Below are 26,711 nucleotides of genomic sequence, written 5' to 3'. Positions count from 1 at the left end.
TAAATGTACTCGAAGCCTGACTAAAAGCTATTTTTGAAAACAATCAAGTATTATTAGCCTTCTTAGAACTAGACTGTATAAAAGTAGAAGGGAAAAAACTGAGACAGGCTATTTACTCACAAGGAAAGACTATAAAGAAGGAGTGTGCTACGCAGCAGGTGAACAATAAAACCATTTATCACTACACACATCCAGTCTTATCATCTTCATTTATAACCCCTGGAACAGATCAGACATTTGTCGATTTAAAAAGGTTTAACAAAAAACTGATTTCTTATTGTTCTTTATATTGTCCATCTCCTGCCTCCTTTCCCATGCCCATTCAGGAGGGAAAAATGGCAAAGAAAATATTTGTTTAATATGCTCCCAATTTCCATCACCCATCTTCTCATCCAAATCTTCCTTTCCATTTATTAACAGATTATATCATCTAAAAAATCAAGATATATAATTATGGAGATGCTACCCCAATCAACACTTGGATTTTATAATTAAATCTGGCAAAGAAAAGAACGTAACATATTCCCAAACAATCTGGTTCTTTTTGTTTTAAAATGTTAGGAATAAAATAGTTAACATGCCCAAAGAAAAGCAGCCAGTAATGTCAGAAATACCTGTCAGCTGTTATTACATGTTTTCTCTGAAATGAGTAATACTTTTCAGGATCAAAATGTATGACTAGCCATAGCAATACGCTAAAAATGCTAACACTGGTCACCAAACACAAACAAATGGAGAGGTAAATAAACAGAGATACAAGGGAAAGTGTGATCAAAGACTTCAGTGCTAGAGAGTTCTAAACTCTCAGTAAGCATGTGTGAATGTTCCTAAGGTCATGAACTTAAGGATCAGTATACTCCACAACAAGACACATGCTCAGGACATCAAGATGTTTATCAAGCTGTCTACTAATAAATAATAAATTTATCATCTACACTCTAAAACATAACAGTGAAATTCAAGTAGGCGTACTTTCAGTCCAGTAAGTAAAATGCATGTACTAATGAAGCAAAAATCACAAGGGACTCATGTGAGCCAATGGCACTGTTATTTTCCACAACTCCACCAACCAACAATGCCTATTGGTGGAGCACAACAGGAACTGAATAAAACCTTGGATGAGTCAAAAACCATCTATCCCTTATTGATGAAACAGCTCAAAGTCAAGTCCTTACTGATGATGGGAAACCTGTTAGTATTTTGTTTTTTCTAAACTTACTTTTCCACCAATTAGTGGCAGAACATGCATCTTTCCAGTCAAGCTGTCTTTCACAGATGACACTATCAGGCAGGTCCCACACAAGATGACTTGGCGTCTCGTCCATCGGTTCACTGGCAACTGCATTTTGCCTTTACGGACATTATACATTCCTGAGAGTTGAATCCGTTCAGAGCTAATGGTGCTGTGAGGTTTTCCTAAAACAAACACAAGCAAACATGTTATTCTTAAAGAAATGAGCTTTTTTCCCTATTCATCCACATACCAGATAAAGTAACTGGACAAGAGAATAATTATAGAGAAACAACTTAATTTATAATTGAGAGAGTATGACAGCTGTAGGAACAGAATTACAGTAAGAACTACCACATCTACTCCACACATACATTTTAATATTAAGTGAAGAAGAGCCTATTCCTTAAAATCCTAGGAAATGACTATTTTTACTCCTCTGTTTTAACCCAGGTCTTACTTTCTTCTATATCTTTCACAATTTAATTTTACACTTAAAAGGGGATGACTTCATGATTTTTATGGATGACTAGAGTTAATTTAAATACACTAAGAAGGAAATACAACAGAATGAGATAGGAAAATAACATTCAATATCTAACATTTAATGAGCTAATTGGTCTTAATGGAATTAACTGATAGTTTTCCTTCTACAGATATTCAATGTATATTTACTATGAAGGAAACATAAAAAATGAAAGATTTTTCTAACAGGAAAATACTACTCCACGACCACAGGATAAGTTCTCAAAGATAAACCTAACAGCAATTCATGAAGGATGGGTACAGCAATGCTTGTGATTCATGGAGAGGAGGCACAGAGACAGAGAGACAAGCACAGAGACTCAGAGAAATGTGAGAAAGACCTGAAGAGTCTTCATTTCCCAGATAGAAATGAATTTGGCAGAATTAACGTTCAGGCAAGTCCTATCAATTTAATGGGAAAACTACTGTAATTTACATGACAGAGTTGTATAAAAAACAAGAAAACTATTTTCCCAGTTCTAGATATTGACTATATAATATCAAAGAGTAATGAAGCCCATGCTCAAAAATAAATAAGGGCTATATGTCCCATAGTAGAATCCCAGTCAGAGTGATGTATTTATTTGGAAGTTCGACTAGTTGCCAAGGGCTAGCAGAAGAAGTAAGTTCAAGAGAAATTATATTCAAAAATTAACATAAATGGGGCCGGCCCGGTGGCGCACTGCTACAGTGCGCCTCTTGGGAGTGCAGCGGCGCTCCCGCCGAGGGTTCGGATCCCACATACAGACCGGTTCCCGCTCACTGGCTGAGCGAGGTGCGGGTGCGGCACTGAGGGTTGCGATCCCGTTGCCGGTCCCGGTCTGGTACAGGCGCAACACTGAGGGTTGCGGTCCGTTGCTGGACACGAAAAAAAAAAAAATTAACATAAATGTCAACTAGGTTTGACAGGTTTCTAATACCCATTAGACGGGGAACAGGAAGAGCAACAGCATCAAAAACAGATCTCAAGCCGGTTCCCGCTCACTGGCTGAGCGAGGGGCGGGCGCAGCACCGAGGGTTGCAATCCCGTTGCCGGTCCTGGTCCGGTACGGGCGCGACACTGAGGGTTGCGGTCCGTTGCCGGACACGAAAAAAGAGACAAAAAGGGAAAAAAAAAAAAAAAACAGATCTCAAGAATATCCAAACAGTGTCTAAATCCTCCCAATACTTACTTTTGGGCAGAGATGTTAGGAAGTAACAAAACCAGCAGGTTTGAATTTCAATTTCTATTTCTCCCAGTATATTAACATGTTTTATAAATACTTCGCGCTACCATAATTTTGCTGGGGCTAGGCCAGAATGAAGTACAACAGTGATTCGGCTATTTGAACCAGGTGCTCAGCAAACAAGTACACTGACAGCTCACAGTAGAAAGGTACTGCGTTGTTTGTCTACCACAAGTTAGTTTTCCCACAAATGAGTAAGAAGCCCAGGAGACTACTCAAAACATACGTGACTTGCCACGGGTTGCCAGTGACGGATCAGACACAGTCATTCATATGTCCCACTCTGCACAAGTTCATTTACACACAGAGAGGAAGATGCCTACATTTCCAGTCTAAGAGCTCCATTGTATATGACAGACTCTCTACTGTAGAGAAGTAGGAGAGAAGAAAAGACTCAGAGGAAAAATGAAGAATAAGTGGACTAGAAACAATGAACAACAAGCAACAGGTTTCCAAAATGCAATCTCCTTAACTGTAATAAACTAACATTCCCTAACAAGAGATCTGATATAAACACACACACACACACACACACACACACACACACAAATGCAAAGCAGACATTTTATCCAGCAACATCAGAAAGTGGCTTCAAGGACAGCTGTTAACCTGTCACATTTACTCAGATATGTGAATAACTAGAGACTGGAAAAAAGGAGAACAGAGGTATGTAAGGGACAACTTTCAATTCTCCAACTCCATATACATCCTACAGAAAGCTCCAAAGCAAATCACCAGATAACTGAACTAAGGCCAAAAGGGATCCTTAAGAGAAGAATATGAATACATCAACAGAGACTGGATTTTTATTCCCTAGTCAGAAAAATTCCCAAGAGTTCTAAATAGGCATAGAGCTACATGGTAAGATCAGCCTGTCCTCGGAATGCCCTAAATAGTCTGAATCAAATCCCTCTCGTCTTGCTCTGAGTGAACTTCAATATCTTTGTTGTCTGTTCCCTCCTTGGGTGTTCCACATCAGACACACTCTCATGACTTGGCTGTGTACCAACTGGGCTCTGGGGAATATGGAGATGAACAAGGTAATACATACCTTGGGCAATCACCCAGGTGCACCCTCCATTGTGTCAGACTTCTTTATTCTATGACACAAGGAATTATTTTAGCTCTCCCTGCCGATTCTCAAAATTCTCAATTCAGAGGAATTCCAATTGTCCTATGCTCTAATAAATACTATCACCAAAGTAACCAATGTCTACCAGTTTCGAGCTGGGTCAATTGTTATACCTTTTACTTTAGAAATGTAACTCTAATTCCCTACAGGTTTAAGGCATTTTTATATGATCCAGGAGAAAATATAAACAGCAAAAGCAAACGTTTCATCTGAGACAGATATGACTACAACAGAGAGTGATTTTAAAACATACTTATAAACTTTCTCTTTTTTACTTATTCATTTGGCAAATGGTAGACAAGGTGATCTACACTAGCCTATTTAAAAAACAGACACTAGCCCACGAGGTGGTTAAGGCCAACTTGCAGAAAATTATAGCACGATGCTAAGGGATCACACTAGGGCCTCTGGGTCTTAACTACTTACTCAAAACTCTGTCCCACACCAAATTAACAATCCTTACTTCAGGTAGTGTTGGGGGGTGGGGGGCAGGGGGAGTCTGAAGTGTCCACTGTAAGCCAGGCCTATGATAGCAGATACTAAGGACATCAAAAAAATGTCCTCTGCACCAAATCATTTAAAGCATTTCTCAAAATGTGGTTCAAAACCATGTTTCTCAGAATCATTTGGGTTTTTATCTACTACAACAGCCCTACAGATTTGGATCATTAGTAGCCAAGACCTGAGAGCTGCATTTCAGCAACCACCATCAAAGACTTGTATGTTTTGTGGCCATAAATCTAAAAAAATAATGATCTTCAAGTCATTCCCTGCTATGGTTCAAATGTGTCCTCCAAAAAGCATGTGCTAAAAATACAATCTCCGAATCAACAGTGTTTGGAAGTGTAGCCTAATGGGAGGTCTTTAGGTCATAAGTGCTCCACCTTCATGAATGGATTAAAGCTGATTACAAAAGGGCTTGAGGCTGCGAGTTCAATCTCCTGTTTTCTCTCCTGCTCTCTTGCCCATCTGCCTTCCGCCATGAGATGATGCAGCAAGAAGGCACTCATCAGATGCAGCCTCTTGGTCTTGGACTGCCCAGCCTCCAGAACCATAAGCCAAATAAATTTCTTTTCTTTATACATTACCCAGTCTCTGGTATTCTGTTACAACAGCACAAAACAAACTAAGACAGAACCCTAACAGAAAAATGAACAAAGATAAATAAACAGGAAGTTCACATATTAAGTATAAGTAGACAAAAACATATCCCCCAAACTGCCACTGGTAATAAAATAAAATAAAAAATTAAATTACCATTTACAACCCCTCTAATTGGCAGATTTAAAATGACTAATATCTAATATTCCCTGCTACATAAAGTTTTAGGGAAAGAAACAAACTTCTCATACCCGCTGCTGATGAGATACATTACTACAACCTTTTTAAAAGGCAATTTGGTAATACGTAACAAAAGCCTTAGTTTTTGTAATCTCTTTTCAACTTCAAAAAATGTAATCTAAGAAAAAAATTTAACAAGTTAACAAAGACGTATGCTTAAGTATACCCAGTGTAGTTTATTTATAGTGATAAAACATTAAAAACCTTACTAAACATCCCATGAAAGGAAATTGATTAAAAGTAGGATGCATTCATAATGAAATCCAAAGGAGTCATTTGAAAAGGCAGTATAGATATGCAATTACTGACCTGAAAAGATGGCTATCATAGAATATCAACAGGAAAATGTCCATTTTAGACTATAAGTATGGCATAATTCCAGCATTATAAATATATATAATTTCTATATAAATATTCATTCAAATATCAGGAAACATAAAGCACAAATTTACAGTTTAAAAATATGTCCACAAATTATTTTAAATTCTTCCCTTCAAAAGTTGGAGCCTAATTCCACTCCCCTTTTGTGTGGAGTGCACTTAGTGACTTGCTTCTAATAAACAGAATGTGACACAAGTGACAGTGGCAGCTTGTAACTTCTGAAACTAGGTTGTAAAAAGGCATACAGCTTCCTCCTTGCTCTCTTTTCTAGGGTCACTCCCTCTGGGGAAGCCAGATGCCATATCATGAGGATACCTACACAACCATTTGAAAAGGCCAACATGGTGAGCAACTGGAACTTCCTGCCAACAGCCAGCAAGGAACTGAGGCCTTCACCAACAGCCACGGGAGCAAGCCCTATTGGAAACAAATCCTCCAGCCACTGTCAAGTCCAGAGAACTCCAGTTCCTAGGACATCCTGACTGCAAATGTCATGACAGACCCTGAACCAGAACCACCCAGCTAAGTCACTCCTGAATCCCTGACTCAGAGAAACTGTAAACACAGTAAAACTTTAATACCCTAAATTTCCCTAAAAGAATCTAAAAAAATTAGTTCTAGAACTTTGTATAAACTAGGGAGGCTCTACTATAACCAGAAAGTCAAAAACAAGAATGAAACGGCCTATCAAGCAATCACAGTTTCTAAAATGTTAGAGTAGAAATACTCAAGATAATACAGCACCAAAAACTAGGAAAGTTTGATCACTACATAAAGTTAATGGAAGAATTTATCATGTCCCTGGAGCTGAAAATGGTTGGGAATGAAGGAAAACACTCAGCTCTCACCTCACCCTCTTTACCTTTAGAGCTCAGACTGCTAAAACTCTAAAGCGTGTTTCTTATTGCATATAAATCCTTAAATCCTTCTTGACTACTACCAGTGACAGAAAGAATAAATTAAATTACTTGCCTAGGGCCATTTCAAGAGCTAGAAGAAGGAATGAAATGACCATAAGAGGTCTAGAGATCGGAGCACTAAACTACATCTGGGAATTTTGACTCAGAGCTGAAAAGCTAAAGTATCTCAGCAAGCAGCGCTGGCAGGACCTCTGAAACAGATTTAAGACTAGTTGCTTTCTAGCTAATGGAAATGACAACCAGCTGCTAAATAGATTTGAGGAGGGCTAATTTATGCATCAGCTCAAACTATATAAAGCCATCTACCCAGTAAATCTTGCTTCTTACTGACAGCTATTCTACTTGATTAGGTTTATATAATCTCCCAAATTACTGTGGACCCTTATCCCTGGCAAATTTCATGCCCTGAACCTTTTTCTAATCTCTAAATTCTTAAATACCACTAGAGCTTATAATTTCCTTTATAATATTCATTAAATAGTACCTGAAAAATGTGAGCTACCCCTTCATACCCTTAGAAGATTCTGTAAACAAAGAGCTAAAGTAATTTCTTTTAAAAGGATGTGGATGTGGATGTGGGTGTGGATGTGGGTGTGGGTGTGGAATCCACCTAAGAAAATTCTCACATAAACTCTGGTAAAATTATCATGAACTTTTAAAATATGCAAAATCAAAGTAATAAAGATGATACTGTAATGCACATTTGTGTAATATATAGCAAAAGATAATAAATTAAAATGCTAAAAGGAAATGCTGAATGAAGACCAGTTACGGCAGAAGGCCTCAAACTTCAGCATGCACCAAAATCACCCTGGAAGGCTTGCTAAAACACAAATTTCAGGGCTCCACCACTGCGAGTTTCTGATTCAATAGCTCTGGGTGGGGGCTCAAGATTTTGCTGATACTTCAGGTATGGGGACAATAATTTGAATCCACCAAATTACAGTGTTAGGTTAACAATGTCATCTTGACCTAGTGGATCATCAGCATTTGGTTGATTAACCTTGACCAAAGAAGCAGGTGAATCAGTTGGGGGGAAGATGAGAGTGGCAAGCACAAGGCAGAATGGACTAGGCAGATGGACTAGAGAGCAGGTGCTGCCTTTTCCACTCCCCTCCTTCCTTTCCCAATCTCCCTTCCTCACAAGGAGCTATATTCAGTTCTCAGACATCTTTAAAGTTCCCTCCACTCCATCAACAGATCAAAATTACCCTTTAGGTGTCCTAAATAACTGATACTGATGTCTCTTCTTCGGATGTGTGTTTAGAGAAAGTATCTTTAAATGTTACAATTTTGCATTCATAGAGAACACAGCCCTTCCCCCTTTGTGAGCTTCTTCAGCTCAGTTCCAGGAGCAATATATGGTTAGTTGGTGCAGCCTCCTGCTACTAACTTCATATCTGGCAAAGAAAACACACTTCAAAATTTACAAATCAACCTTTGCTTCAATGTCTTCACCATCTGTTACTTCCCTGGAATGGTAGTATCACATTTCCTACCCATAATTTCACACAATACCTTAAGAGCTTTTACAGCATTCTCTTAAAGTTTTCTTATTTGATGAGCAACATATTCATTGAATGGAACAATCACTGAAACAGTTTCACTAACTTTTTATTGTTGTCATTTCCATTATAATGGATGGTAGACTTGTTCAAGGCCATAGGTTTGTTAAGCTTCTGCCATGTTCAATATTCTTAAGTTACCTACAACTTCTATTTTCTGGCTAAAAATCATCACTTTGGCAGACTTCAGCATTTCCATCACCTGCCTTCCCAGCTGGCTTTATTTTTGTGGTACTTTCTACACAGAGAATGTCACAGGCACAAGAGTTAAAGTGTAAAATGCGGTGAGTGAGGAGAAGTAGCTGAACTTAGCTGAAACTATGCAGCTAGTAGGCAGCAGGTCTCAGGGTAGGCTTACTTCAAATTTGGACCTCAGAAAAATTACCAATAACGGGCTGGCCCGGTGGCGCACTGCTACAGTGCGCCGCTTGGGAGCGCGGTGGCACTTCCGCCGAGGGTTCGGATCCCACATACGGACCGGTTCCCGCTCACTGGCTGAGCGAGGTGTGGGAGCAACACCGAGGGTTGCGATCCCGTTGCCGGTAGCAACACCGAGGGTTGTGATCCCGTTGCCGGTCCCGGTCCGGTACGGGCGCGACACTGAGGGTTGCGATCCGTTGCCGGACACGAAAAAAGACAAAAAGGAAAAAAAAAGAAAAAAAAGAAAAATTACCAATTACTATCTATCATGAGGCTTTAGAAGCATCAGGAATGACTAAATCTTAAATCTAAGAATGGCTGAGATCCACTATACCCCTATGTACTCTTAACTGCTCACAAAAGATATATTCAACTACCTTCCCTTTAGATAAAAAGTGTGACTGTGTCACAGGTGATGCCTACTGCTGTGGGTGTGGAAATCAGGATGATGAAGCTAGACAGCTCCACAGCTCCAGCTGAGTCAAGTTTTCACCATGACAGACTTTCATGAACAGTGTTGTGATGTTCCATCGAGGCACACACACACACACTCCTAAATAAATAGAAACATAAAAATTCTAAAGCCAAGCATGAATGGTTTTTGAATAATCTATACCACTGTTCCTCTCTCCTAAGACACACTGAAAAAACTGACTACATTTCAATTTCCTTTTATGCAAAGAACGAACTTCAGCCAAGATGACATCATAAGATTACAAAGAACAATGTCCACATAGTCATGAGTTGCAATGTGATTCAAAATTCTTTTCCACAGTCGTTATCTCTTGGAGGTGGGGTGACCGAGTCTACTCTCCACTTTATAATACACGCTGACATTGTTTAAATTTCACTTTTATAAAAAGATTTGAAGAGCAAAACACTTTCTAAAAACTTTATTTTCTACTCCTCTCTCCTGCATTAGATAATATTTAGTTAGCTACCATTTTCCCTACAAAGATTACATTAAAAGTTGGGACTCTAGATTCAGAAGTTCTAAAACTGACCTTAAAAAGCTATCTTGTAAAAATTTAGCTCAGAAATGTCTAAAACTCACCCATTCCAAATAGATAACTATCCCTCAACTTGTTAGGAATCTCAAGAAAAAGATAAAACTTTCCACACTCAATTCCTATGACATACCTATAGGAAAACTTCAGGAGCCTTATTTTAAACCTTCTCAGAACCACACAGAAAAATCCAGAGTTTCTACTTATTTTTTTTTTCCAGTTATTATTTATAAACACAGACCCCATCACCAAAAGTTTAAAAGTAAAAAAAAAAAAAAAAACATAACCATGAACCCACTATCTTCATAATATTTTAAACATTTTGGCAAATTTTTGCCTATTTTTAAAATCTATGTATCTTTTACATACTTGTAATCATAACATACACATAATTTTATATCCTGCTTTACACTTTTCAACTTGTATCACACACACTCTTCCAAGTTCTTAGTCATTATATCTTAGAGTCCATAAATTTTCATAGATGTACTGATTTCCTCATTGTCGATGATTGTTTCTGATTTTCCCCCCTCTTTAATGTTACCAGTTCTTTCTAGCCAGTGGTTCTAAATCAATTAAAATAAAAATGAGAAAAAATAAAGATACTTTCACTACTGAATATTTTTCCCACAGGAGTGAGCAATCTTTCCAGACCCACACAACTACCATAACAGAAGTAGGTTCCACATTGTTGATACCAGTAGTTGTGTTTGAGTAAGACATTAAGTCACTTCTCTTTAAAGAATGATTAAAAGAAAATATAAAAAAGAGGGGGAAAAAACCCTACAATTTTTCTGGTATAGACCTTTGTATTTGTACTTAAACGAATAGCATTCTAATTTCTCTAGCACTCTATATTGTTTTCCTCTCTGCTCCCAAACTCCCCAAAAGAAGTTTTTCACCAAATGGGAAAAGGAAGAGGGAGAGGTTACTCTGCCATAAATGGTAACTAATTGTAACCATAAGAACAGCAAAACACTTAGCAATGGATAAAAAAGCATTTCCGAACAACTACAATGAAAAGAAAATAGATGCAATGGACTATCAAATTTTACTGTGCTTGTTATCATAAAAGCATATTTAATAAGTCCTTCAGATCTAGGATACTGATTTAATTCCTTGATGACCAAATCTTTTACTCAGAAGTAAGTCTTTTGTATTTCAGAGGGTTCTTATAACCCCAGAAACCCAGTCTTCCTGGGCTTTGGAGTTCCTCCAATCAATCCCATCCCTTGGCTTGTAGATTCCAGAGTAGGCCAAGTACATGGATGGTCTGCTAGGTCCAAAGCCTAGCACAATATCTGATAATACTAAGTGCTCAATAAGTATCTGTTAAAGAAATAAATATATTCCTATATTTAGGCCAACAAAAACAGCTGCTTCTCAATATATACAGCAAATTACTAAAACTATACAATTTATAATTAGGTGTCTGGAAAAAAGGTAGCATAGGACAAAATGGGTGGCTCAAAACAAACTTTCCAGCTTTAACAATCCTTAATTTTTATAACTGAGAAAATCATTTGCCTAGAATTATCAGCAAAATATTTGTCTTTTTTTCTAGAAACATAAGGAAACGGTTTTTTTTAGGAGAGCAGGAATATTTTCAGTGGGCAAATAAGATATCCAGCTGAATTAATTATAGTATATATACAGTTTAAATAACTAGCCTGTCACTATTTTCATCATACAGTGTAATAGGAGCATGATAAGAAACAGACACATATGGGGAAACTTCAAAAAGTTCATGAAAAAATGGAGTTAAAAAGATAAAAATAAAAAATATAAACTTTATTTCTCAATATAAGCTCCATCACATTCAAGACACTTTTGTAAGCGATGATACCAACCACCTCTAAAGAACTAAGGGTCCTGGGAAGTTAACCATGTCAATGAAGTCTTTTCTACATTATTAACTGAAGAAAAATGGGTACCCTTTAAAGATTTTGTAAGATTAGGAAACGGAAAGAAGTCACAAGGAGCCAAATCAGGACCATAAGGTGGATGCCTCATGATTTCCCATCGAAAGTCTCATGAAATTACCCTTGTTTGATGGGAGGAATGAGCAGGAGCTTTGCTGTGGGGTAAAAGAACTCCCTGGTGAAGCTTTCCTGGGCATTTTTCTGCTAAAAAATTTTTTTTTTCCTTTTTGTCTTTTTTCGTGACCGGCAACGGATCGCAACCCTCAGTGTTGCACCCGTATCGGACCGGGACCGGCAATGGGATCGCAACCCTCGGTGTTGCGTCCGCACCTCGATCAGCCAGTGAGCGGCCGGTCTGTATGTGGGATCCGAACCCTCGGCGGGAGCGCCGCCGCACTCCCAAGCAGCGCACTGTAGCAGTGCGCCACCGGGCCTGCCCTTCTGCTAAAATTTTGGCAAACTTTCTCAAAATACTTTCATAACAAGCCCCGATGTTATTGTTCTTTGACCCTCCAGAAAGTCAACAAGCAAAATACCTTGAGCATCTCAAAAAACTGTTGTCATGACCTTTGCTCTTGACCAGTCTGCTTTTGCTTTGACTGGACCACTTTGACCTCTTGGTAGCCATGGCTTTGACTATGCTTTGTCTTCAAGACTGTACTGGTAAAGCCATGTTTCATCTCCTGTTACAATTCTTTGAAGATATGCTTCAGGATCTTGATCCCACTTGCTTAAAATTTCCATTGAAAGCTCTGCTCTTGTCTGCAGCTGAGCTGGTACAACAGTTTTGACACCCATCAAGTAAATAGTTTGTTCAACTTTAATTTTTCAGTCAGACGTGTATAAGCTGAACTAATTGAGATGTCTGTGGTTCTGTCGGCTATTGATTCTGCTATTAATCATAGGTGCTCTTCAATTAAGGCAGGACCAAGATTAATTATTTTCCTCACAAACTGATGTGGATGGTCTGCCACTAAGGGCTTCATTTCCGGCACCGTCTTGACCCTTCTTAAAACAAGTTATCATTTGTAAACTGCTAATTTCTTTGCACATTGTCTCCACAAACCTTTCATAAAGCATCGATGATTTCACCATTTTTCCACAAAGTTCACCATAAATTTGATGTTTGTTCTTGCTTCAATTTTAGCAGAATTCATGTTGCTCTGACAGGAGCTCTTTTCAGATTGATGCCTTATCCTCTTTAGTGTTTCAAAGTAGATCTTGTTCAGACATAACAAATTAGTATGAGTTTCTTTTGGTGCAAAAAAAAAAAATTGAAATCCATGCAGTTTTTTCATAATATGGTTTCCATGAACTTTTTGAAGGCCACTCATATATAAACACTCACACAAAGTAGATATTACAAAAGGACAGGTAACAGAGATCACATCAGAAAAAAGGTTAAGTGAGAAGTTTGTGTTTACAACAGGAATAATAGTCCATTTATCATTTTTAGTATCTCTGGAAATTAGAAAGCGAATTTTGTCTCTAAAATTTGCTGACAATAGGAGAGTGGTATTTGCCAGCTCATTCTTTAGACTACAAATAAAGTGACCAATGGAACAAAAACTTTTGAGAAACATGAATTTCCAGGAGCCTTAGATTTAAAGAAATTTAAATGCCAGCTCTTTATATTCACTGTGATCAATAAAAGCAATATGTTGTAATGAAATACAATTTGAGGTCATCCTTTTTAATCCTAAATTATCAAAGAGAAGTTTAAATTTTAGTAGGACAACAAATTATGAAATGTCATTACTCAAAGCAATGCAAGAGAGTTTGAAAGGAATGACTTAGGGGCCGGCCCGGTGGCACACTGCTACAGTGCGCCGCTTGGGAGCGCGGTGGCGCTCCCGCCGAGGGTTCGGATCCCACATACAGACCGGTTCCCGCTCACTGGCTGAGCGAGGTGCGGGGGCAACGCCGAGGGTTGCGATCCCGTTGCCGGTCCCGGTCCGGTACGGGCGCGACACTGAGGGTTGCGATCCATTGCCGGACACGAAAAAAAGACAAAAAGGAAAAAAAAAAAAAAAAGAAAGGAATGACTTAGAACAAGCACCTGCAAACTTAAATCCAAAATCATAAAACAAAAGCTTCATGAAAGCAAAATACATTTAAAAAAAATTTTAATATGAATGCACCAAAATTACACATGTTATTTTGGTAGAGAGTGGCTAGATATGCAACAATCTATTCATCTTCCTGGACACACACACAATAACTATTTTTCTTAGCCTCTCTTGGAATTTAGCTGGAGCTACACAACTAGTTCTGACCAACAAAATGTGCACAGCAATATACATGCCACTTGTAGATCTGCCTATAAAATGGCCCACAGTATCTTCCACACACTTTTCACCCATTGACCAGCTGGAAGAAGATGGTCCAGAGGATTCTGAGGAGACTTCTGAGGATGGGTGAGCCACAAGACAGAAGGAGCCTAGGTTCCTGAGTCAATCGAAATGGAGCTGCCTGACCAGAAACATTAGCAATGAACTTGACCATGAGAACAAAAGGAAGTTGCATTATGTTAAACCATAAGATCTGTAAGATTGGTTGTTGCAGTATCCAAAATTTCCCTAACACAGTTAATATTGAAGTCAAAATCTCACCCTCACTGTATCTGAAATAAACTGCTATTGTACGTACCCCAGGAGCAAACTTCTAGAACTGAAAACACCAATATTCATAAGTTGTGTGCTAAACTTCCCACCCTTCTGACATATAAGCAAAAATGGATATAAACATGCTGCCTGTCACAAGGGAGGGGTTCCTGGATGTGATTCTGGCACGCTTCTTACAGATAACCATATTGGGCAGCCAGTTCTCAAGTAAAAGAGTGATTCTGAACAGCAGCTTGAAAAGCAGGTGAGTGGCTCTGAGGTTGCAAATAACCATCTTTCACTGAAAATTAGTCTTGGAACCCTAAACTACTGATATTCGTTGCCTAGGGCTACCACAAATTGGGTGACTTAAAATAATAAGAATATATTTTCTCACAGTTCTGGACTCTAGAAAGCCCAAATCAAGGTGTAGATGGGGCTGGTTCCTTCTGGAGGCCCCAGGGAGAAACCATCCCATGCTTCTCTCTAGTTTCTGGTGGTTGTAAACAATCCTTAACATTCCTTGGCTTGTAGCAGCATAATTCTCATCTTTGCCTCTGTCTTCACATCACCTTCTCTGTGTGTATCAGTGTGTATCCTCTTCCCTAGGATGCCAGTCATTGGATTTAAGGCCCACTTTAATCCACTATGTCTTCATCTTAACTAATTACATCTGTAAGACCTCAAGGTCACATTCTGAAGTTCTGGATGGAGAAGGATTTGGGGACAGCAACCCATTACACTACTGATCTCTGATCTAAACACAAGTTTAATTTTCTTTGATTTAACAATGTCTTTATTTTTAACTCAATAATTAAATATTTATAGTACCTCCTTTATTCAGTATTGCCATAGTGTTTTTTCCATACAATGCAGAGAGAGAGTATTCAGTTTACAAGAAAACTTAATCACTAATATCACCTGAGATCAAGTAATTCTTGTGAGCAGAGCTCCAAATTGATTGCTAGGCACAATAAGGCATTTTGATTTTTAAATGTTAACGGCAAATGTCCCAGAAAACAAAATCACCTGACTCTAAGCAGCGTATCTGGAAATTCAAACTCCTAAAGATGCATGAAACATCCAGTATTTTTGTCGGTAGCAGGGCAATGTCTTGGCTAAAGCCCAATATTCAGTGTATTTACGGTGCCAATGTTAACATTTCAGCTCTAAGTAAAACAAGCCTCCTTGTTTATTTAACTATCTTCAAGAGAAGCTCTTAGCACTCAAAAAGGAACTAAAAACCTAAGATTAACCCTGCAGACCGTCACAATCTTACATATTCAACAATTTTACATACTTTTGCAACCTACTCACAACTCCAAATTAAATAAATTAAACTTCAATTAAATAAACCAACTAGTTGGTGAACTACAATGTCAACACATGTACAAAAGATCTGCATATTAGCTGTACAACACTGAACAGAATATAATTATTTAGCATACATCTAGAGTAAAAAAAAGATTAAAAAAAAATAGTGTCCCAACATTCAATTACTTGTAAGATGTGCTGAGAAATGCCAATAAATTTTTTAAACACATAAATGTATTCAAGGATATCATTATAAATCTATCACTCTCACTCCCTTGGATTAGCAACTGCATATACATAAAAACAGAAAAGTCACCCTCAATCTTCTCCACTCCTCATAATCTTCAGCGAATTTTATCAGCTCTATCTCCCAAATACATCCTGAATCCAACAGCTATCATCTTTGGCCTATAGAACAACACCTCCCAATCAGTTCCCTTGATTCCACTCTTGTAAGTCACTGTGGCAGCCATCCACAACCCCCTGCTGTGGACTGAATTGAGTCCCCCCCAAAAATGCATGTTCTAGGGCTGGCCAGTTAGTTCAGTTGGTTAGAGCGCAGTGTTATAACATCAAGGGGGTTTGGATCCCCATACAAGCCAGACGCACATGCTCACACACACACAAATTATGTTCAAGTCCTAACCTCTGGTACCTGTGAACGGACCTTATATGGAAATAGGGTCTTTGCAGATGTAATCAAGTTAAGATGAAGTCATACTAGATTAGGGTGGGCCCTAATCCAATGACCGATGTCCTTAGAAGAAGAGAGAAAAATAGACAACTTATACTTGTGCTACTGCCCAGCCTTTCACCTACAAAATAGTATATAGCCTGAGTCCACATTCAAGTATACAAGTGAAACTCAACCAAAACCAAAATTGCGTGATTTTGTTCATGTCTCAGGTGTTGGTTTTTAGTTTCCCTCACGGTTTTAGGAAGGAAGAAATGTCTTTAACTTAATATATAGAATAGATTTCCCATAGTTTTAAATACAAGCTAATGATAAATGTATTCACTATCACTTTAAATATTGATATTAAAGTTTAAAATGAGAATTAAGAAGGCAGGATTGGATTGGAAGTTAGAAAAACTGAATTCTAGACCTGACTTTGCCACTAACTAGCTTTTTACTTCCCTAGGCCTTTATTCTCTTGAATGGGAATGGAAAATGGGAAAATCAGATTGGATCACCGGTTTCCAAACAGCGTTCTCAATGTATTAAGTCCCCTACTTCCCTCAACCCAACTCCTAATAAAGCAGTTCAGTTTTTAATTTATTAAATAGGCGTCATTTGCATAATAATTCATTTAAAGAAAGGGCAGAGGGAGGAGGGACAGGGGACACGACCGACCCTCCGGATTACCTGATTATTAAGGGTCTTTCTTGATACAAAGTTCTAGTTTTCTATGATATACATATTTACCATTCCTCAGATTTTTTTTAATTCTTCATCTATACTTAGGGGGCTCCTTCGTGTTCCTTATTTTTGTACATAATGGTGATAGTTCTTTTAGTGTAAGTACACCTTCTACCGGTGCTATTTTCTTCTGTAAGAGGGCAGAGGGACTATACCAGCTGTGTCTCTTAGGTATTAATCATTCCTCCATAGAATCTGCTAAAATCAAGCAAGTTTTTTTTTTTTTTTTAGAAGATGACCGGTAAGGGGATCTCAACCCTTGGCTTGGTGTTCAGCACCACGCTCAGCCAGTGAGCAAACCGGCCATCCCTATATAGGATCCGAACCTGTGGCCTTGGTGTTATCAGCACCACACTCTACCAAGTGAGCCACGGGCCGGCCTAAAATCAAGCAAGTTTTTTTTTTTTGTTAGGGGGGGGGCGGTAAGGGGATCTCAACCCTTGGCTTGGTGTTCAGCACCACGCTCAGCCAGTGAGCAAACCGGCCATCCCTATATAGGATCCGAACCTGTGGCCTTGGTGTTATCAGCACCACACTCTACCAAGTGAGCCACGGGCCGGCCTAAAATCAAGCAAGTTTTTAAAGATCAAAGCAATGATCCTTCCTACTAACCCAACTATGGCATTACAATTAAGGATAAATGGTGAAGAGTTAATATTAACGGTAAAAGGAAAAACATGACATTTTCTTTTTTACTACCTTTCTGATGCTTCAGTGTGTATATATGTCTTCAGATATACTCAACTTTGGATAGGATGAGATATTCACAATACTTCTAATTCTGAGGTTTTTCTCAAATTAATTATTTGAAGCCCTTAAAAAAATTACATGCTTATGACTTAATTTCCACTGTGATACCAATTCATGCCTTGTCTCCCCAAAAGTAATCTCCTCAGAGTAAAAGAGAAAGGAAAGAAAAGAAAATTCAGTTATTTTTTGTTTGCAGCAACAGTTTTCTTTAAAAACAGAAAGATGGTGGTTTCTAGCTTTCATATAAGACATACTTTTAAAACTTCAAACTTGGAAACATTTAGTATTCTAGTAATCACTATTAAATTTCAATTCATATTCAATTCACTTCTATATAATCTACATGAGCATCTCTATGTTGCTCACTTTTATTTTTTTTTTTTATTTTTTTGATGACTGGCTGGTATTCACTTTCAAATTCTTATTCCTCATCAGTAAGCACACAAGACAGGTTTCAGCCCTCAAAAAGCTTATAGTCTACCAGGCAATTACAGTATAACTTGAGAGAAACTATGATATAAAAGTGCATGAGATACTGATTCCAAATAAAAGTGATTATTTTAGACAAGTACTTAGCATAGAACTATTAACAAGTACCTATTTGCGTATAATTAGTGTGATAATTACATGATTACATGCATGTGGAATCCAAAGTATAGATTCATTACATCAGACTTTCAATTTCCCAAATTTGTTATCTCCAGCCCAGTCTCCTTCCTGGTCTTCTTCCCTTAAACCTCAGCTTCCTTATGTCCAACTGTCTACTCCATATCTCCACCTGAATGGCTCCTCCTGCTTTTCTAAGATTAACTCATCTTCCAAAAAGGCAATTCTGTTAATTGGCGTCAAAACCCAAGGCATCTTCCTCGACTCCTCTCTCTCAAGCACTCCAGACCCAATCCAAGCTCCACCTCTGCCCTATTTTTAAAATACATTCAGAACCCAACCATTTATCAACCATTTATCATCATCTACACTGCTAAATGCACTACCATCTTCTGTCTCTAGGATTTCTTCCATCACCCTCTATCTAGTCTTCCAGCTTCTGCCCCTGCCCTACACTACAGTCTAATCTCAACACAGCACCCAGAATAATACTTTTAAAAGACAGATAAGATTGTGTTCACTCTTCTCCTCAAAAGCCTTCAATGACTTTCCAACTCAGAACAAAAGCCAAAGTCTAATAGCCTAGTAGGTTCTATTGGTCTGGCCCTCCATTAGTTTTCTGACGTACTCTCCTACCACACTTGTCCTTGCTCACTTCTTCCCAGTCACACATGGCTCCTTGTCTCAAGGTGTTTGAACTAGTTGTACCCAATTATTCTGACCCCAAAATATTACCCCTGGTTATTTTAGATAGACGTTCCCCACCTCCTCCTCTAAATCACTAATTTCTCAGGCTAAAGAATACATAAAACTTCTATACTGAGTCTGTGTTTTCACATTTGGAATTTGGAGCTTTCCCACATTAGCAATAATAAGCAGTTTCAAATGACTTCTGTATTCCTAGCTATTGGTACTTCACACTAACAAAATTATTTCACTATTTATCAAAGAGTATGAAAAAATTACACCACATAGTAAAATGAATCTACACATTGTTTCATCAGATAAAATAAAATCTGACAGCTATCAAGCAGGGAAAAAAAAAGTCCTAAGTCAACAGAGTAGTAAGGGAACACACATACACACAAAAAGCAAACAAAAATCTAAAAATGAATTAACTTATTTTCATAAAAGCATGGATGTCTTAAAATTATACTGAAAGTACGGATTACTACTATAACTACAAACTCAATTCTGATCAAATCTCCTTTATGGAAACCTTACTGGAAATTATTCAAACCTTTTGTTTAACAGAATATTTTCGAATCTTAGAAGACTATCGACAGGAATTTGGAAATTTGAAGAGGAAAGACTTTTTTAATTATAGTAATGAAATTCATCCTATATTATTCTAATAAAACACATTTTCTCTTAAAGTCTATATTTAAATCAGAAAACCAATCCTTACATATCCTTCAAGGCCCAGCTAAATATCTCATATCTGTGCCTTTCTTTATCTACCAAATTAATTTCTCCCTCATCTGCCTTCCCATAACACTTCACATATACTTCATATTTAAAGCATGACTCAAATAATATTAAAATAACCTTTCTATCTTTTGTGAGTTTTAGGAGGAGCAAGAATCATGTCATTGACCTTTGTATTCTCAGAGAACCTAGACCAATGACGAATTTACAACAGGTATTCAATGAAAATCTAAACAAAATAACTGAAATAACTAGAGATAAACTACTTCTAGAGATAAGAAAATTTCAACTTATGTATAGTATTTCCTAATGATTAACTGGATATAAAAAAAACTGCCTCAATTACCTAAGATATAAAAGCAATATAAGTTGAAGAAGATAAACAGCTAATAAACTATTCAGAAAGGAGTATGTATTTACAACCAACCAAATCTATTACATAACTTGCCCCTCAAACACACAAAAAATTAAACTTAAAACTTTTTATATATTTTTTTTCCTTTTTGTCTTTTTTTTTTTTTCGTGACCAGTAACGGAATCACAACCCTCGGTGTCGCACCCGCACCGCGCTCAACCAGTGAGCAAAAACTTTTTATATTTTTAGGAGCAAAGAAAAATTAATGACTAGCTATGGAAACAAAGTTATATACTACAGTGATCAAAGACAATTAAGCATAAAACTTTCTGAGACCGTGATTATGATGAAACCCATGCATTTCTTATGCTAAATCCAAAAAAAAAACCACTTTCGTTTTCCACAATTACCATTGTTAATTGTGACAAACTCCTTTACGGCAGCATTACTAAGTTTTTGACCACAGGACTAGCTTTCCTACCCCAAGGTTCGAAGAATGAATGCTTTTTATTCACTCAGCTCTTGTTTTATCAGCCTCTCCTTATCTGCATCTGCAGTCTTACCAGAGTCATTCAGCTTGCAGGTTAAGCTGGAGAGGAAATCTCTCCAATCCTGACATGAGGGCAAAATGTTGCTCACCACTGAAGGTGAATGCACGCTGCAGCCATTCTAGTGTGTCATCTTACACGACTTACACACTGGGCTTTGTCTTCACCACACTGGACTCTCACACCCTCCCCCTCCCACACAGCAGAAGTAGAATTCTGGAATATACCACTAAATCAACTATTTCTAAATGTCCACCTCAGAATAATTCAAGTACATACAGTAAATGTCTTTGTCCTCTTTTAGTTTATAAGCTATGTGAGTACAAGAATGATATCTTCTTATTTACAGTTCTACCCTGGAAATCATAAACTTTCAAACAAATGCTCAATACATACAACTGAAATTTACCTAAAATTTTAAAGTAGCCCCTTCATTTTACGTCCTTGAGCTTTAAAGTAAATACAATTAACAGAAAATACAACTTGCTCGACAAACTAAGACTGTATGATTAATAAGGACTCTCCTTCATCATCACTATCTCTTATATTTTTCCAATAACTATGTAATAAAGAAGGTGTGAGTTTCCTTTTCATATAACAAAAATGAAAATTATCTTGTGGTCACATCCTACAACAATCCCTAAAGACTATTAACTTGAAAAAAGAAACCTAATAGTATCTTCATCTTACAGTAAACCAGAAAATTTCATTATAAAAGACAGGGAGGGGCTGGCCTGGTGGCGCACTGGATAAGTGCGCCGCTTGGGAAGCGCGGCGGCGCTCCCGCCCGAGGGTTCGGATCCCACATACAGACCGGTTCCCGCTCACTGGCTGAGCGAGGCGCGGGGGCAACACCGAGGGTTGCAATCCCGTTGCCGGTCCCCGGTCTGGTACAGGGGCAACACTGAGGGTTGCGATCCGTTGCCGGACACGGAAAAAGACAAAAGACAAAAAAAAAAAAAAAGACAGGGAGGACAACTTATTTATAAATAGGATTTTAAACTAAAAGCTGGCAAATATGGAGTAAATAACATACCAATTTAAACTAATTCCTGATTAACAGCATTCTCCTAAGGTTGTTATTTCTTGGAGATTCCTCAGATAGTTCTGACTCTCTTCATCTTATCTCCTATAGACAACACTTTAGCTCATATAATCCCAAGTAAATTTATAGGGAAAACAAAACTGTATTTAAGAGCTTTAGAGTTGAAGAATATAATGTCATACTAAGATGTGAAGACAAAGTCCTGTTCAAATAAATAAGAAATTATAAATTTTAAAACAGATGTCAAGCTAATCCTCAAAGATATAATTTCAACACTGCAAACAACATTTAGATAGCCCAATTACAGAAAGTAATACACACACAATATACCACAAAATTCTTATCGCCTTTTTTATTTTTCTACAAAACGTCTGCCTTGGAAGTAATATCTATCTTTCAGACAATAGGGGTTTTCTCAAAATCCTAGGACCAATAAAAATAACAAAACAAAAAATCAATGAACCAAACACCAAGCTATCCTGAAAATATAATACTTGTTCATCAGTTCCACTGCTATAACAATTTTTATGCCTTACGCCTTTGAAGAAAAAAAAAATAGATGCAGGAGAAAAGAAAATGTACTGATGATAAATACTAGGAATAAATAACATAGAAGATTTCCTTTCCTTCCAAATCTATCAATAAATCATTCCTGAAATCACTATAAGAAATAAGACTAGAGGGCCGGCCCGGTGGCGCACTGCTGTAGTGCACCACTTGGGAAGTGTGGCGGCGCTCCCGCCGAGGGTTCGGATCCCACATACAGACCGGTTCCCGCTCACTGGCTGAGCGAGGCGTGGGAGCAACACTGAGGGTTGCGGTCCTGTTGCCAGTCCCGGTCCGGTACGGGGGCGACACTGAGGGTTGCGATCCGATGCCGGACACAGAAAAAGACAAAAAAAAAAAAAAACAAGAAAGAAATAAGACTAGAAGGTAGAAATAGAAAGGAATCAGGTGATAGAAAGTACTGATTTTCCTGACAGACTTACCTAGATTTTATCTACAATTCTCTGTTTTCCTATGTGTGTTCATAAACACATCCAATGAAGACATCATAGGTAGAGGATATTTCTTGTGTTCAACATAAACAAATGACTTCTCAGAGTAAGAACACTATATAAAACTGAGTTTGAGTTTTTGTTTTGTTTCATCTGAATAGAGATGAAGCAAAGTTCATGGGAAGGCAGAAAAGCCAATTTGTTTGCAATTTAGAATACTACAACAGAAGCAGAATCACTATTATTTCTATTAAAAGGGAACATATTAAGTCATTTAAAATTATTTACAGAAGACTGAATTAGGTAAAACATTTTGAAATATTTTATATCCTGTGATTTGAAACTTTAAAAAAAGCAATGCTGGCTATCCATTTGGGGGGAAGGGAGGATCTTGACCTCTACCTCACACAATACATAGATATAACCATAAGAAAATATCTTCATGACAAAGATTTCTTAAATAGAACACAAAAAGGAATAATGATAAGGAAAAGATAAATATATTAGAATACATTAAAACTAAGAATGACTGCTATCAAAAGACACCATATTAAGAGAGTAAGAAAAAATGTAAGCGACAGTATAAAAAAAAGATATCTGCAATAAAAATAACTAGCAAATGGCTCATATTCAGCATATATAAAAAGAACTCTTACAAATTTTATCAGGGGGGATAAAAGGAAGGCCTCGTAAAAAGTGGACCAAAAAACCAGATCCCCTGCCTCCCCAACACACACACCTCCACACCCCACAGATATGTACAGAGCTCGAGAAAAAGTGCTTTGCTTTAGTTACGGAGAAATGCAAATTAAAAATCACAGTAAGTTCACATTATACACCAACCAGAATGGTTAAATTTAAGACCAACACCACCAAGTGTTACCAAGGATGTGGAGCAATAAGAAGCCTCATGCATTGCTGGTGGAAATATAAACTGGTACAACCTCTTTAGAGCTGCTGGCAGGATCTACTAAAACATGAATATCATGGGACCCCATCCATTCCATTCCTAGAGATTTACTCAACAGAAAAACATAGGTTAAGTGTGCTAAACGATGCACAAGAATATTTATGGCGGCATTATTCGTAATTAGGAAAAAAACAAAACAAAACATTAAAACTAAGAATGTCTACTAGAAACAACACAAGTGTCCATAAACAAGAATAGTATAAACTGTGGTGTAGTTATACAACATAATGCCACACAGCAATGAACTCGTACCTGCAAAAATATGGATGAATCTCACAAACAACCTTAAGCAAAAGAAGTTCAATACAAAAAGAGTATATATGATACAGTTCTATTTCTAGAAAGCTCAAAACAGGCAAAAACTAATCTATAGGGTTAGAAATCAGGAAAGTGGTTATTTTGGAGGAGGAAGGTACAGGTAATAACTAGAAGGGGGCACAAGGAAGATTTGGGATTCTGACAGTATTCTATTTCTTGAGCTCAGTGCTAGCCACTTGGTGACATGTGCACCTTTCTGAATGTATGTTATATTCTAATAAAAGACTTAATTTTTTTTAAAAAAGTAATCTGATGTAGAAAACTAATAATGAGCAAATTTTTAAATGAAAATTTCCAGTACACAAAGTATTTAAGACCAATAATATATCCAGAGAGCACAGTCTTCCAGAACTAAACATTTTGAGATTTCTAAATGAGTTTAAGAGAGACTTTTAATGCATAAAATAAAAAACAAACGATTAAAGCATTAGGCAGTATACACCCTCTATTCTCCAGCCTACTATACAAATTCACCTTCTGTCACTCACCTTATATTCAGCCCTTACTGAGCTTCTCCTTCTCCCCAGTCCTAACATTCAATCCTTTCCCTATTTGCCCTATCATTTTGCCCTACCATCCATCCTACTATATTACCTAAAATGGCTTTTCTGAACTCCAATCTGATTTTTCATATGGATTCCAAGACTGAACTCCCCCACCCAAAAGGCATAATTAGTAGGTTTCTACCTAGTTTATACTCCCTTAGACATCTTTACACATTGTCATTTGTCTGCCCAACTAAGACCTAAGCTCCTACAGAGGGCATTGTCTCATGTATTTATACATTCTCAGTGCCTGGCACACAGCAGAAAGAGGGATAAAAACATACACGTGTGCACTTTTCAGAGATGGTTAAGATTGAGACCAAATTACGTTCAATTCAACCAGTATTTATTAAGTGCTTATTTTACCTAAGACATTAGCCCTAATTAGGAGATCAGAAATAAAGCTGGATCCAGCTGCATTTTGTAGTCCATGTCTTGCTATCTCTCTCTCTATTCTATTTTAGTTTGCCATATAATGTTCTGAAGCCACAGATACTATAACTCAGAACAGTTTCAATCTTCAAATTATTGTGTTTAGAAGGGGATTAATCCCCACATGCTCAGGCCCCACTTTGCTCTTTTTCTTTCATGGAATTGAATCTGTCCCCTTCCCTAATGTCCCCCCTCTAAGAAGACTTGGCGTCTTCTCTCATTTCCTTCCTGGACTGCTCTACTGTTCTCTTGCTGCTCAGACTAGGCTCCACAGTTCCAGCAGACTCACCATTCCTCCCTCTCTCTGGGCACACAGTCAGTCCTTTCTCTTAAAAAAAGCTGACTTTTCTTCTTTTCTCTGGGCCTCTCTTTCCATGAACAACTGGAAGAAGGGGTAGCTAACACCCCCCTCTGCTCATTCCCCCAGATCTTCTTTGCTACTGGGTTCTAGCATACACATACTCTGGCCAATGAAGGAAGGTAGTCAGGGGAATGACTCTCTTTCCATGAACAACTGGAAGAAGGGGTAGCTAACACCCCCCTCTGCTCATTCCCCCAGCTCTTCTTTGCTACTGGGTTCTAGCATACACATACTCTGGCCAATGAAGGAAGGTAGTCAGGGGAATGACAGAAAATAAAGGTGACAAGGAAAATAGCTTTAAAAAAAAAAGGGTAAAAGAGGACGGGGAGGAGAAAGAGAGAGGAAGTAAAAATATAAATGGTACTAGACATAAATCAAAACAACACAAAGCCAGTCATGTCCTAGAGACTAGGAGTAATACTCTCACTGTAATACAAATGGGGATATGACATAAAAAGTAAATTAAAAAGATAGAATATAAGACGAACAAGAAATAGGTGAGAAAATGTGTTAAAATGCTGAATAGACAGAAGGTAAATGCCTAAGACTTGGTAAGAAAGAAGGGAAACTATGGCTATAAAAACAAATAGAAGTCCCCACAGTTTAGTGATGAAGAGCATGGACTGTGGAGTCAGACTGTTTAGGTTCAAATCCTAGCTCTGTCCTCAGGCCTGTGCTACTTTGGGCAAGTTCCTTAACAACTCCCTCATGGCAGAAATGTTTTAATGCTTTGTTTTAATATTTTTGTAAGTGCTACAACACAGAGAACAATGCCTGGTGCATAGTATAAACTCAGTGAAGAGTTACTGAATAAATGAATGAACACATTTTACCTTTCTGTAACTCAATTTCCTTAGCTATAAAATGAAGATTATATCAAACCAGATTGTTTGTGTGAAGATTAAATAAGACAACGGTAAAACATTTAGAACAATATGATGTGTCACAGAAGGCATTCAATAAAGTTAGCTTTTCATTAGACACTTAATGATAATAACTAAAGAAATGTGAGCACGCCCACAGAGAAGTACTACTCCTCCCACCTGTCTCCGACAATAAGCAAAATTAGAGATAATATAATTTTTAAATAATTTACTTTAAAAGGTATAGTGTTGGCCGGCCCGGTGGCGCACTGCGCTAGTGCGCCGCTTGGGAAGCGCGGAGGCGCTCCCGCCGAAGGTTCGGATCCCACATCCAGACCGGTTCCCGCTCACTGGCTGAGCGAGGTGCGGGGGCAACACCAAGGGTTGCGATCCCGTTGCCGGTCCTGGTCCGGTACGGGGGCAACACTGAGGGTTGCAATCCGTTGCCGGACACGGAAAAAAAGAAAAAAAAAAAAAAAAAAAAA

General features: G+C 37.9%; 1 protein-coding gene across 1 annotated transcript in view; it reads right to left on the bottom strand.

Moving 5' to 3' along the window:
- Window positions 1-26,711, bottom strand: part of PHLPP1 (PH domain and leucine rich repeat protein phosphatase 1) — a 214,656-nt gene that overhangs the window by 107,236 nt on the left and 80,709 nt on the right. Inside the window, exon 2 of the mRNA XM_008591231.1 lies at window positions 1,220-1,416. Within this exon, the coding sequence (XP_008589453.1) occupies window positions 1,220-1,416 (197 nt within the window). The remainder of the gene's footprint in view (window positions 1-1,219; window positions 1,417-26,711) is intronic.

Source organism: Galeopterus variegatus, unplaced genomic scaffold (assembly GCF_000696425.1).
Source record: "Galeopterus variegatus unplaced genomic scaffold, G_variegatus-3.0.2 Scaffold146, whole genome shotgun sequence".
In the NCBI taxonomy this organism is placed as follows: Eukaryota; Metazoa; Chordata; class Mammalia; order Dermoptera; family Cynocephalidae; genus Galeopterus; species Galeopterus variegatus.
Note: the sequence above shows the minus strand (reverse complement) of the source record. Positions and strands in the feature narration are given on the sequence as shown.